Source organism: Spermophilus citellus (assembly GCF_964194105.1).
Source record: "Spermophilus citellus genome assembly, chromosome: 1".
In the NCBI taxonomy this organism is placed as follows: Eukaryota; Metazoa; Chordata; class Mammalia; order Rodentia; family Sciuridae; genus Spermophilus; species Spermophilus citellus.
This window is the reverse complement of record NC_138182.1, coordinates 266,213,672-266,227,805: the sequence shown is the minus strand read 5'-3', so window position 1 is coordinate 266,227,805 and position 14,134 is coordinate 266,213,672. Positions and strand designations below refer to the sequence as shown.

At 40.3% G+C, this 14,134-nt stretch overlaps 1 protein-coding gene across 2 annotated transcripts in view; it reads left to right on the top strand.

Moving 5' to 3' along the window:
* Positions 1-14,134, top strand: part of ADAMTS12 (ADAM metallopeptidase with thrombospondin type 1 motif 12) — a 328,239-nt gene that overhangs the window by 220,560 nt on the left and 93,545 nt on the right. For both annotated transcript variants that reach the window (XM_081287375.1, XM_081287376.1), the window contains 2 exons: positions 701-834; positions 8,156-8,276. In XM_081287375.1, coding sequence (XP_081143501.1) covers positions 701-834; positions 8,156-8,276 — 255 coding nt within the window. The remainder of the gene's footprint in view (positions 1-700; positions 835-8,155; positions 8,277-14,134) is intronic.

Here is a 14,134-nt window from a genome sequence, read left to right as displayed (position 1 = left end):
TTTATACTTTGGGGAGTGGGTCAAACAGTACTAATTCATGAAACTGAGACAAACATGGGAACTTCATCATTCTGGAATTCGGCGCAGTACCTGGCATGGATGGAAGATCCAATTATAATCACTCTTGAGAACAAGTGCCTTCTTAAATTTTGTATAAGTGCCCCCTAGTCCTGGCCCTTCCCAGCAGTTTTGAAATGGATAAATTTTTAAAGAAAAGCTCCAGAATTATTCAGACTGCTTTCCTAAATCTGAAGCTTATATCAAAGTCTTAATGAAATAATTCCTTGGATTCAACACTCATGGATGGTCTCATTGCTGGAAGAAGAATTGCTCCCTGGTGACTCCATGTAGGTGTTTAGTTTTAGCAGTGACAGGGTCATCACACTACCATGAAAGAAGTGCTCCAATTTATTCTCAGAGTCTTTTGGCCCTTTGCCCTGGCACTTTGTCCAATGGTCTCTTCAACACATTTTGACTTCACCCACCTTCTCAGACAACCAATTCACTGCACATTATATAAAATTGGTTGGCATTCATTATTTGTTTTGTGCTTTAACACATGTGTGTAACCTCAAGTTCATGCAGAGTCTCGGTGTTCAGAGCATTTGCTCTTAGTTATGTTTGTATGATTTTTGCAGTTTTATTTCCTGGGGGAAGGATGCCAGACTACAAGGCTAACCTAATCTTTCTCTCACTTTAGCACGTCCTTGTGAGCTCTACTGCCGACCCATAGATGGCCAGTTTTCTGAGAGAATGCTGGATGCTGTCATTGATGGTACCCCTTGCTTTGAAGGTGGCAACAGCAGAAATGTCTGTATTAATGGCATATGTAAGGTATTGGGTATGTTTCCTTAATCTACAACTTTATAAAATCACGATCTTTTGAATTCAGAAAGTTATACATTCTAAGCTTTATTTTTGTGGCACTTGCATGTGGTCTGGTTTTTATATATGGTCTGAGACACAAGAAGACAGACTTCCTGGTGTTCATTACTGTCGAGTTTTTTTGTTTTTGTTTGTGTATCAGGGATTGAACTCAGGGGCACTCGAACACTGAGCCACATCCCCGGTCTTGTTTTGTACTTTTTTAAATTTAGAGACAGGGTCTCACTGAGCTGCTTAGTGCCTCACTTTTGCTGAGGCTGGATTTGAACTTGCCATCCTCCTGTCTTAGCCTCCTGAACCGTTGGGATTACAGGCGTGCGCCACCAAACCCAGCTATAGTCAAGTTTCGACCTGAGCAGTTTTCCCTTCTGCTATCCCTTTTATTTCTTGATTTGTTGATCTTCACTCTGGTACTATTTTAAGTTTTGAGTAGAGCCAAGTGGAATAACCAAATTAAAAGAGGAATTATTAAGAAAAGGCAGCATGGATTATTTCAGGAGCATGAAATTTGAGGGAAAAAATGAAATTATTAATCATTTGTGTAGTGCTTTTCATACAGCATATTAACATTTAATTCTCCATTTATTGTCAACATGAATTTCTTGGAGAGATCGTATAATGTGTAGTTGTAATCCAGGCTTTTGATTCTATGTAATTTTTTCCACACCCACACCATAAATCAACTCCATCTTTTTATAAATTCTTTAGAACTGGTTTGTTAATGCTTTTGAGTATAAAACCATTAAAGGATTCTTTGTCATTGCTTGCAATTTGTTTTGGCTACAAGGAATAAAACAACAAATCTTGTGATCTAATACACAAACATAAATCTCAGTTTAAAGAGAAGTTGTCTTTTAATTCATTAAAAGAACAGTTACCTAATTAACTGTTAAATAAGCCATAATGGTTTAGCACTGGAGTACTAGACTAGGAACTCAACACCATCATTTTATCAGTTGTGCAACCCTGTACATCTTTCTAAAACTCAGTTTTCTGTGATAAAATTGGGCTATTAATGTATCTACTTTACAGGAATTGTCAAAAAGGGTAAATAAGATTATATAGGTTAACACCTTAACAGACAACCTATCATACAATAAATTCAGTACATTTTGTTTTTGCAAAAATTTATCATAATTTTTTTCTACTGGAGAAAATGGACCCTGTGAAAACCTCTTACCCCCAAATCTCCATCACCCTGGGAATAAGCATTTATCTTCTCGAAGGTGCTTTTTCGTTCACTAGCATGGTGACCAACACATAAGAGGCAAGATGATAAAGCCTGAGAACAGACATGGGAGAGCTGAGAGCAAGCCGTAAGCTGACTCCAGATTTGAAAGGCTCAGGTGAAGTTTTCTTTTAAACCAACTAACACCATTGTAGCTACTAAGAGCCCAAATTAATATATTTGAATTAGGTCTATTTCAGAGAATGAGAGAAGAGGATTATCAGATACTTTAACCACAAGTTGCCCCACCCTGTCTAAAGCAGTGGCTCTCGATTCTGGTTATATCTTAGAATCACCTAGGAAGCTTTTAAAAATCACTAATTTCTAAGCTCCATGTCAAAGCTATTAATTCAGAATCTCTGGGACTTGGGGTCCAGACATAGATATTTTAAAATGTCCCCAAGTGAGTAGCATATCCAGCTACAGATGAAAACTATAGATACTGAGAAATTAAAGTGATGCTAAAGTTATCTTTTAGATCTAAGTAATTTTGCATGTAAGAGACAGCATTTTTAGCTTGCATTAGAAAAACCAATGCTTTGAACAAAATATAGGGTGGGGTTAAAATAAATTGGAGAGAGGAGGATAGCTGGTTACTTCCAGAACAGATTCAGTTCTAATTAGGTCTTGGTAAATTTCCTTTATAGTAGAATCTGAAAATCTGACATGCCAACATGTTGGCATGTACCATAATTTCAACACAGACAGCGGAATACATTAATGTATGCAACCACATTAATCCTTAATCTCTATTAAAACCAATTAATTGAATTTAATAAACTAAGGCAGATTCTTTCAGTTTGCCTTCCTTTTACTTGGAGCCAGTTAAAGCATTATATAAGCTAAAACTGCCCAGTTTCTGTCTGTATTACACAGAGTTAAGTGTTTAAATCCCCAAAATGATGTCAAATCAAATATACTTAATTATATAGATATAGTTTATCTTCCCAATATCCAGGTTGTAGGTATTTTCAGCCTTGTTAGTCTCTTTGTTCATTTATTTCAGGGTTTTTTTTCCTTGAGAGGAATTGAACATATATTGAAATTTAAAAAAAAAGTTGTCTTCACAAAAAAATATGTATGCAATGTTTAATCCATCTTCTTCATTAATATGAAAAAGTGTTTTCATATATTAATGTATTCAACTGTCTATGTTGAAATTATGATATTTGCCAACATGTTGGCATATCAGATTTTCAGTTTCTACTATAAAGTTAATATACCAAGACATGAATAGAATTGAATCTGTTCTGGAAGTAACTCACTGTCCTCCTCCTACTCCAGTTTATTTTAACATGCCCCCAACTCCAAAGTTTGCTTATCGAGACACAAATTTACACTGTGATTTTTCAGAATATCTACTGTGATAATCACAAGTATTACATGGAATAAACTTTTAAAAATGTGAGCAGATGCTCCCTCTCTCCCCCTCTCTCAGCTCTGAATCTCACTGCACTATCTACTGTTTCAAGCCCCATGCTCCTCTTCCAGATCTCTCCCTTCTTTCTTTAACTTCAACTTCTTTTCTCCCAGTCAGCTTATCCTGGCCTTAATTTCCCTGTGAACAGCCCAGATGTCCTGGTCTGTCAAATCATCTGCTTTCTAGACTTCTCTTATCCTTCCAGGGTCTTGTTCATGCTAAGCAAGTGGTCTACCACTGAAGTACACCTCCAGCTCTCCTCTCAGACTTTGGCCTAAATACCTTCTGAGACATAATTGTAATTATTACAACTCTGCTTTAAATCCACAGGCAGTTATCAAGAGCCTCCTACACGAAGTCTAAGCTCCTAAACATGATAATCATGGCTCGTGATTAACCACTCCTTTCATGAGCCATGAATGAATGAATGAATAAAATCTTTAGCTTAGGACTGGTGAAGGCAAGAACTCAAATTAGAAGCTTAGTTTCTCAGGCCAATTCCACTAGTCTTTCTGTATGCCATGGCTTCTTCGGGACACCTCATAAACAGATCACCTGTGAGAAATCCATACAGAATGCACCTGCCTCCTTGCCCCCAAACAGCATCTCAATTTGCGTTTGAATTAGCTAAGAGCCAAAAGCTATAGACACAAAAGTAGGTCCTTGTCCTCCCTGGAAGGAAACAAACAAACCGCTGCAACCATAAGATGAAATCTAGCATCCAAGGAGCCTGACCTCAAATGCAATCCCTAGGGACACAGAGATCAGACTGGCCATCCAGGAGTAAATGGTGACAGTTTGGTTAGAGAATCTGGCAAGGAGCCAAGCAGATGGGCTGCAGGCCTTCAGCCAGTGTTCTCAAGTCAGGTGCCCTAAGCAGCCCCGTCCACCAGCATGGGTCAGGGAAGGTCCCTGGTGGAGGTGACTCCTGAGAGTGGACTTTAAGATTCCGTATAAACTGACTAACAGAAGATGGTGGATGTCCACTTAAAGACATCCAGTGTGAGAGGCGCAGAAGGGTTAGGTTAGGCCAGTGTGTCTGGGAGCAGCCATGGATGCCATGGGGGACTGGGATGCCACACTAAGGAGTTCAGGTGCTACCTTCATGGAAATGGAGTTCATCAGAGCTAAGCAGACGATATGGTGTTTTGAATATGACTTTGGGGGAACCACTGTGCTTCTCTAAATGAGTTCCCCCATCTTAAGTGGGAAAAATAACATGGTGCTAGTTCCTTAGGACTGTCATAGCAAATTACCACAAATAGAGGGACATAAAAGAAATGTTTTGCATCCCCAGTCTGGAAGCTGGAAGTCTGAAATCAAGTTGTCAACAGGGCTCTTCTTCCCTCTGAAGGCTTTAGGGAAGCATCCTTCCTCAAATCTTCCTAGCTTCTGGTGGTTTCTGACAATCTTTGTCATTCCCGACTTGTGTTACCTCACTCCAGTTTATACCTTTCTTCGTCTTTACAATAGCCATATTCCCTCTGTGTGTCTCTGTCTCTAAATCTCTTTCTTTAAAGGACACCAGTTATTTGATTTAGAATCACCTTAATCTAATCGAGTATGACTTCCTAGTGACAATCAATTAGTACCCTGATTTGATGATATCTGCAAAGATCCTGTCTCCAAATAAAATCACATTCACAGGTACTAAGGACTTTGAAATATCTTTCTGGAGGACACAGTTTAATCTAGGACAAGTACCAACTTCGAAAAAAAAATGTGGTGAAGAAAGCCTTATGCTACTGTTCCATTCACTAAATGGCATTTACCTGTTTTTTCCAACTAAGCATAGTTCTGACCTGTTTTCACACTTAAAAGTTTCATTGGCTGGGAATAAATCTCACCATAGAACTAGGCATCCTTCCAGTGTCTATCTTTGCTGAGGAACTTAGAAAGGATGACATTCCAGGTGGATTAGTTCATGGGGCTAGTTGCTATTTCAGTTCAATCCCTTGAGAATTGCAAAACAAAACAATGTTGACTCTCAAGCAGAGAGAGAGAATTCAAAGAAATTGATATAACTTATCCACTCCCCATTGTGGGGCTGTCCGATCCCCAGAGTCACATCAGAGAAGAGCTAAGCTGAAGTCATTATTCACATTTGGCAGCAGCAGCAGCAGAGCCACCCCTAATTCCACAGAAGACAGAAAGACCATTCGGTTGTGGCCTTATTGCCAGTGCATGCTCTGAAAGAGAAGAGTGAAATCTAGTTCTTTGCTCCTGAGATTTCCTAATGTTTCACATGCAACAGGGAGAACTGGTTTACACCTTCACAGACCTTCCATTATATACTTAATTCACTTTTGGTTGCACTATGCACAGCTGACTGGGAAAACAAATTGGGTGAGATTTCCACCAGAATCCATTCAATGAGCATTGGCATAGCATGTTGAGGACATGTGCATGGCTCCTTCCCCCGACCCTTGCCTCCCAGTTGTGCAGGATAATATTGCTGGAGGAACTCAGGGAGAAAGACATGGTTAAGTGCAGTAGATAGAGAAAGGAAGGAAGAGGGATGAGAAAAGGAAAGACAGTGGAATGAGCCTGACATGACTTTCCTGTGTACACATGTAAATACACAATAGTGAATCTCACCTTATGTACATCCACAAGAAATTAATTTTAAAAAATAACTAAGGGCAAATGGCAGAAAGATCAATAGAGGAAAGAGGAAGGAGAGGTCCTGGGGTCTTAGAACAAGATATACTCCATGCTTGTATAATCATGTCAAAATGGATTCTACTGACATGCGTCACTAAAAAGAACCAATAAAAGAAAAAGAGAGAGAAAAGAAAGATGTGGATTCTATGGGATGTTCTTTTTTTGTCTTTTTGTATGCCTGCCTTTATTCTTTATGTTTTAATCTATTCTTCCTTGGTAGAGATTAAAGAAAACACTTTAAAATTAATATATCTCAGAGTCAGTTTCCCTGGCTCACTCCAAGTCAGGAAAGGTATGAAAGTCATTGGGAATATGATTTGTAAAGGTCAGCTTATTAGAGGATGCTCAAACTTGACATCAACTTATCACCGGTGAAGGGCTGGCATTTTACTTCTAACCACTCCAGGCATGTGTCTGGAATTTTTTTTTTCCTTTTCATTTGATTAAGTTTTGATATTTAAAAAAAAATCTCTTAGTACTTTATTTTCTTCCCTGATTGGGTCAAGCAGCACAATCTTTGTGCCTACAGGAAATTAGAGATAGTTAACCTCAGGAATTGAGCTATTTTCTGTCAGTGGGCATTAATTCTGTTTAGCTGGTAGAGAGTATGAAGTCTCCGACTAATCTCCCTTTCAGAAGATTGAGGTGACTTTAAAATTAGAAAAAAAAATGATTCTTGAGAAGAAAAAGAACCTACTGGGGCACAATTATGTATCAAGGGCTACGGCGCAGCTTTCCCCATGCAGCTGTGGAAGAAAGCAAGCAGCAGATAAGTTCAATTGATGCTCCCATGTGCTTCGTGACTTTCCGTCTAAGTGTCACGATTATTTGCAACCTGTGCTACAGGACACCCCAGGTTTCATTACTCCCCTTCTATAGGCAGGGCTTTTCAAAATGAAAAAGACTCAACCCTGGTGACAGACTAAAGGGAAAGATGATGGTTCAGGAGAACTGTTGGGCAGAACACTGAGAATGGATTGTGTCCACAGCATAGAAACAAAATTCATCTTGGTCCAGGAAGAACTGGTTGTTCCTCCTCTGCAGCTGGAGTGAGGGAGATCAGGATGGCTGGCTGTGGCCAAGTTTAAAGTGCACTGGAGCTGGGGTCATGGGAAGATCCAGAGGGTCTAATGATGAGCCTAAGATTTCCTCCCTCCTGGGACTGGCATCTTCTCATCATTAAGCCTCATTCCTCCTGATGATGGCTGATTAACTCACTGTCCTTAAAGAACCAAGTTGCAGATGGAGTCATTACATCACCTCTGGGAAATCTTGGTGGAGAGGAGGGAGTATAAGGTTTGCACTTGTGAAGACTTGCTGCTCCACCGACTCCAATTCCAAGACGTTTTTGTAGTTAGGTTTTTGGAACTGTGTTCAGTTCTGCCTTTGACCCAGGAAAAATTAGAGACCTCACTCAGTGTATGCCTCTCTCTCTTCTAAACAAGGATGGTCACCTTCTGTATCCACAGGTTCCATATTCATGGAATCGACCCACCTCAAATGGAGAACTTTTGGAAAAAAAAGACTGTGGCTATATTGAACATACAGACTTTTTTCTTGTTATTATTCCCTAAACAATACAGTATAATAATTTTTATATAGCATTTACATTGGTATTAGATATTGTGAGTAACCTAGAGATGATTTGAAGTACATGGATATATGTAGGTATTATGCAAATGCTATATCTTTTATATAAAGGACTTAAGCATCTGCAAATTTTGATATCTGCTGCCAGTATGGAGGGATGGCTGTCCTTACTTAACCATTTGCTTTATCACTGGTAAATGATTTGGTTCCTCCTCTGACCTCCATCAGGAGAAGAAAACAAGCATCTGTCTTTGTACCCTTGCAAAGCTACACAGGTTTATGAAGAACCAAAGGGGAAAAGAAGTCAAAGGTCTTGGCAGCTCTGTGTCTCCTGCCAGTGTTATTCATCCTGACTTCTCTTCCTTCAGATGGTTGGCTGTGACTACGAGATCGATTCCAATGCCACGGAGGATCGCTGTGGTGTTTGTCTGGGAGACGGCTCTGCCTGCCAGACTGTAAGGAAGATGTTCAAGCAGAAAGAAGGATCTGGTAATAAACAAATAAATAATTGAAGTGGCAGGAGACTGGGGACAGAGGCCACAAAAATAATTGACAGATTCCTAGGTTTTGTATATTTAAAAAAAAAATAGCTTATACTTTTCAAAAGAATTTGAAATAGACTCTAGCCCTCAGTACAAAGGAGAAAGAGCTCCTGGGCAGTTTTAAGAGGGGTGGTTGATTGCTAAGAAAATACAGAAGGCATCACAGAGACATAGAGATAGAGAGAGAGAGAGAGAGAGAGAGAGACAGACAGACAGACAGACAGACAGACAGACAGACATAGAAGGGCTTGCTGGCGGATCATGGGAACAGACATGAGAGTGTGATCTCTGGAAATAGGCATCACAGGAGGATCAGGGCTGAAGGTCAATGGCATCAAACAGACCAAGAACTAAGGGAGAAAAGAAACCAAAACTGGTCAAGAAGAAAGCAGACCAGGCAGGTTCTGCCGGGGACAGCAGCAGAGAAGCCAGCAACAGGTCCAAAGGCAGAAGAATTGAGATACCTTTAAGGCCGAAGGAGAAGCAAAGTAGGGTTGCTTCAGCTCTCCCTGATACTCAATTGCTCCTTGTAAGTGGGTAAAGGGGATCCACTCTGTGTTCCCTATGGCTCTCAGCACAACTCTTCTAACTCTTCTCCCCCACCCTTTCTTTTCTCTTCTTTTTTTTTAAACCCTTACTTCATTATTCTTTCCCTGTAACTATCATTTACACGATTTCTTCTTTTACCAGCTTTTGACTTCTGATAATCCACCCTCACCCCAAATCAGCTGTGACTCTGCAGGTTTGCTTTCAGTGAAAATAGTTCTCATGTCCTTTGGCCCCATCAATGAACCCCAGCTTGGGTGTGGGTTTCTTGGGAGAAGGAAATAGGTTAGACTTGGAGACAACTCAGGGTTTCTTATTTGAGCTTCCCCAGATGTACCCTGAGACAAGAATTCAGGAACAAATAATTATTTGGGAAATAGGATGTCCTGGGAAATACCAGTAAGGAGTTGAGAAGTGAAAGGGAGAAAGCTGAGAAAGGATGTATCATTGAGCTGTTGCCGTTGTGTCAGAAGCCGGTGGAGAACTTGCACATCCTGAGTTTTCCCATCGGAAGGGTAAATGGGTGAGAATCACCAGTCCCACCTGTCATGGTCCAGGCTGTCTGGGGTGGGGATTAGGTTGTTAAATCTCTGGATTTTGTGGAGATGTCAATGTTGGAAATAGAGAGTCCAGCAAGCTCCACAAGCAGGCGGGCCTGAGGGAGAGAGGCAGTGTCTGCTACCTAGAGACGATGCCATGAACTTAACTTACCAAGGAGGATCCCAAGAGTATCCAGTGTGTTCTTCATTTGATGATGTGGCATCTTGCTCCCCAGTAAACATAAATTTGTTTAAATTCTATTCCTGTATCTTAATTGTTGACTACTGAACTACTAAGTTTAAATTTTTATTTTTATTTTTTTTTTAAAGAGAGTGAGAGAGGGGGGAGAGAGAGAGAGAGAGAGAGAGAGAGAGAGAGAGAGAGAGAGAGAGAGAGAGAGAGAGAATTTTTAATATTTGTTTTCTCGGCGGACACAACATCTTTGTTGGTATGTGGTGCTGAGGATCGAACCCGGGTCGCACGCATGCCAGGCGAGCGCGCTACCGCTTGAGCCACATCCCCAGCCCAAGTTTAAATTTTTAAATGCAATTCAGATCCTTCTCTTTTAGAATTAGAACTGAAAGATTTTATTTCCTGTTTTTGATTGATAGCTTTATTTTGGATGAGAGGTATCCTTCAGTTTACTTGCTAGGGATGTAAATTTAATAATATGTTTATGTGAATTTAATAACTTAATATGTTTTAAGCTCATGGTTAAGCACCCTATGATGGCTAACATCTTTTGATTTTTGCGAAGGTGTTTTATACAAGTTTTCCATTATTTAAATATGGCCTTATTTCCTTAAATTATAAATTTAAAAACTCACTTAAAAACATATTTCTGAGCCAGGCATGGTGGCACACATGCATAATCCCAGCGGCTCGGGAAGCTGAGGCTGGAGGATCAAGAGTTCAAAGCCAGCTCAGCAATGGTGAGGCATTAAGCAACTCAGTGAGACCCTGTTTCTAAATAAAATACAAAATAGGGCTGGGAATGTGGCTCAGTGGACCAGTGCCCCTGGGTTCAATCCCTGTTGCAAAAAAAAAAAAAGAAAACATATTTCTGCATTTAACCTCATTTTTATTTATCCATAGAGATTCTTTCTTGGGCCTCTGATATGCTGTGCTCCTAACATTATGGTAACTCCTTTGAAAACCAGAGTTGTCATCCCTGAATATTTTCCATTTAACCTTTGAGTCACTTAGAAAATTGTGGGTTTTTTTTTTAACCTCTTTCCTAGTCTCTTGGGGAAGAGAAAAAGAGACAAGTAACATCTTGCTCTCCCACCCTGCACTCATTTGGAAGTCTCGGAGCCTCTGGCCACAGCCCCACAGCTGAGTATTTGACTCCTCTGTGCCCCTTCATGCTTTCCGTTCTCCTTTACCCATTTGCTACCCACAGGGATTCTGATGGTTCTTGGCACACAGGGAATGGTGTCAGCCTTCAACTGTTTATGCCTCAACGTGTTCCTCAGATCTCTCTGACCCTGCCACCCCAGCACACTGTGAAAATCGAATTTTTATTCTGGATTCTGCAGCATCCACTAAGGAAGTCTTGACTCCATAGGCCCACAGGACATTTGCCAGATCCTACCTTTGCTCTGTGCTTAGTGAGGCTATATCACCATAAAATCCTGGCTATCCCCAGCCCACTATTTAAATGACACCAAGAAGTGAGGTAAAATTTTGGGAAATGCAACTAGATTGCATTGGAATAGTTAATTAACGTGAAGTCCAAAGTAAAAAAAAAGGGAACTTAGTTCCCCTCTTTGAAGACATCCTGTATATAATTCCCTCTTTTTGTTTACATGCTGTCTTGTACTGCTGCCTTATTTCACCTTATGTTTAATTTTCTCTCTAATGCCGTTAACTGAGAGCAGAATTGTCATTTAGTATTTGCATTACCCTTCTCAATTCCAAACTACTTGTCTGAATCTACAGTAAGTATTCAATAAGTACTCATATAAATTTAAGTTTAAAAAGACTGATTTCATATTCCTTTGGTAATAAAGGAGAAAAAAATCATTAACTATTCTACAGTTATGTTAAGGGAATATCTGAGAAAGAACTTTTCCTCCTTGATGTCCTGCCTACAGTTTGGCTCTGGTGTTGTTACTCCTTGGAAACACAAGCCAGCCTTTTGGGTCAGGGTCCCTTCCCTACTGTGGCCCAAAGCCATAAATTGATATCATTGCTCCTGTAACGCATGTCCGAAAATATTCTGTTGTCATCTCTCCTCTCCCAACTGTGGTTTCTGTGGTGGGTGGCAGTGGATTGTTTCAGGAACTTGATGTTTTAACTCTTATCTCCCTGGTCAAAAGAACATGGCCTTTGCTCTCAGGTATCTGTGACTTGTGGTGGATTATTTCCAGAACAAGTATGATTTTGCAGCCAGTCACACAGGGGATTGTGATTGTTTGGACATGGCTTTGATAGTCCAGTGCTTATGCATCAGATCCTCAGAGTCTCACTATCTGTTCACTCCTGTGGCCACAAGAGAACCCAGTGTGTTTTTTTCTGGGGGAAATAAGCAACCATCAGGCAATACCAGGAATAGTGAAGCTAGAGAACAGGTGGAGACTGGCACTGGGAAATCATGGAAATGCATGGTAAATTTCTCAGAATAATTCAACAATCCTTCAAACCCTGCATGGCCAGATTGATCCATGGCTTCTCCCTGTGTTCTTTTCCTTTAATACTTACTTTGGCCCACAGCTCTTTTTAACAGAGTCATTTAAAAAGAAATATAAGTGAAAACGTCTGCAATTAAAGTGCCCTTGGAGGTCAAACACTGCTCCTCCTCCCCCTCCTCCTCCTTCTCTCAGGAGACCTTAGGAATGGAGGGTCCCTATTGCCCTGGACTATGAAGGCATGAAATATTAGACAAATTCTTTGATTTATTTCTTATGGGTGCTCTACGAAAAAAAATATGATGTGGAATTAAAATAGGCTGGCAGGCAAGTGAGCAGGTACTATTCTAAATGACCATTGGCCTTGGAAAGTTAACCCTTGGACCTCAGCTTCTGAGGCTCCTTCTGACCCTGAGTGAGAATTTTTTTTTAATTGTCTCTCTTCTGATAGCCTCAAGACTGATCATATCTGTGGATATCTGAGAGTTGAAATTGGGCAGAGTTTTGAAGGTGAAGGTGTCTGTCTCCCTGGCCTTCATGGATGTCTCAACAGAGCTTCTTTCTCTGTAGATATCTGTTTAATAGATTTGAGGCCATGCACCTGATGGTACCATAGTTCTCTTTAATTAGTACCATACTTGAGAAACATAAGCCTCCTAAAGTAGGCTCCCCATAACAGCTTTCATTTTCTAATATTGGGGAAAAAAGTAAATGGTATCAGGCATAGTTCCATGGTTACTGTGATTAAAAGTATCCAGAAATGCAAGAACTTGGACCCAGAATACAGTATCCTATATAGAGATATCAACACCTGCCTGTCATTCACTCACTCATTGATTAAAAAATGTTAATTGAGGATCTATTGTGCAGTTGGCCTGGAGGACTCTCCCCACTGCCTTCTTTGTCTTATACCGTTGAAGTCACTGACCCAAGACTCTGCTCTGAAACTTGACCCTTAGGCAGGAATTAAACAAGGAGCCTGTTCAGAAGGAAGTTGATGGACCTTAGGCTTGGTTTTTCCAAGAACGCAGTGGGCTTATTTCTCAGATCTGTAACCTTTATCCTGATCTCTCATGGCCGTATTTTTGGCCTAGACATGGACCCTTTGTAGTCCAGTTTCCTCAGTCTTGGTTTGTTTCCTGCTGCTTACACCCCTGGGTTCTGTATTACTTATCTGCTTTGGTGTTAGACATCAGGTAGCTCTTTCCTGACATGTTTTGGCATCTTGGACTTCTTAAAACCACCACTGTGGCCTGCTTCTCTGGCCTTAGTGAGCTTCTCTGGACTTTGCTCTTGCTGGATCCTGTGATCACTAAGCTAAGCTGGTCTTGTTCACACGGCTTTGCCAGTTACTGAGAATCAGGGACCCATTATCTGAGTTCCTGGGAACTCTCATATGGCTAACTAGACTACTTAACTCAGTGCCTAAACTACCAGCCTCAATTTCTACCTCCTTACTCTGATCATAACTAGAATGAGCTTAGACATTCATCTCAGAACCTTTTTATGTCACTAGAACAGTTACCATGCAAAACTCATCTTTAATAATATGGATATAAACAAAATCACAAATATATTTAGCAGATTTGTTGCGCATAATAGAGTCATAACTCTCTTGGCATGATACTTAATTCAGTTTCCTCTTCCTGAAACAACATACATATCGTTCATTTTCATAGTTAAGGATATTAAAGAAAAAAATGGGAGCTAGGGATATGGCCCCACGGTAGAGCACTTTCTTAGCATGCAGAACACTGTGGGTTCAATCACAGCACTACAAAAGTAATAGTAATAGTAATCTGCAATTTAGAAAACAAAAAAAGAACAGAGAAAATCCCTGTTCTATAGAATCTGCAGCTTTAGAAAAGGAAATTCTTGGAATGGAGTAAAAGTAACAGTGGCCTGGTCTGCACTAATCTGCTGGTTGGAAGATAAAATGCACATAGTTATGAACTGACAACATTCACAGGTTCTGTTACAGCCACCTGCCTAATCCCATAATGTTACATGAGGTTTCCTGGGAAACATGCTACAAAACAGACTCTTGTAGGGCAAGGTGTCTGCATCCCTGGCCTTCTAAACTCTGAGG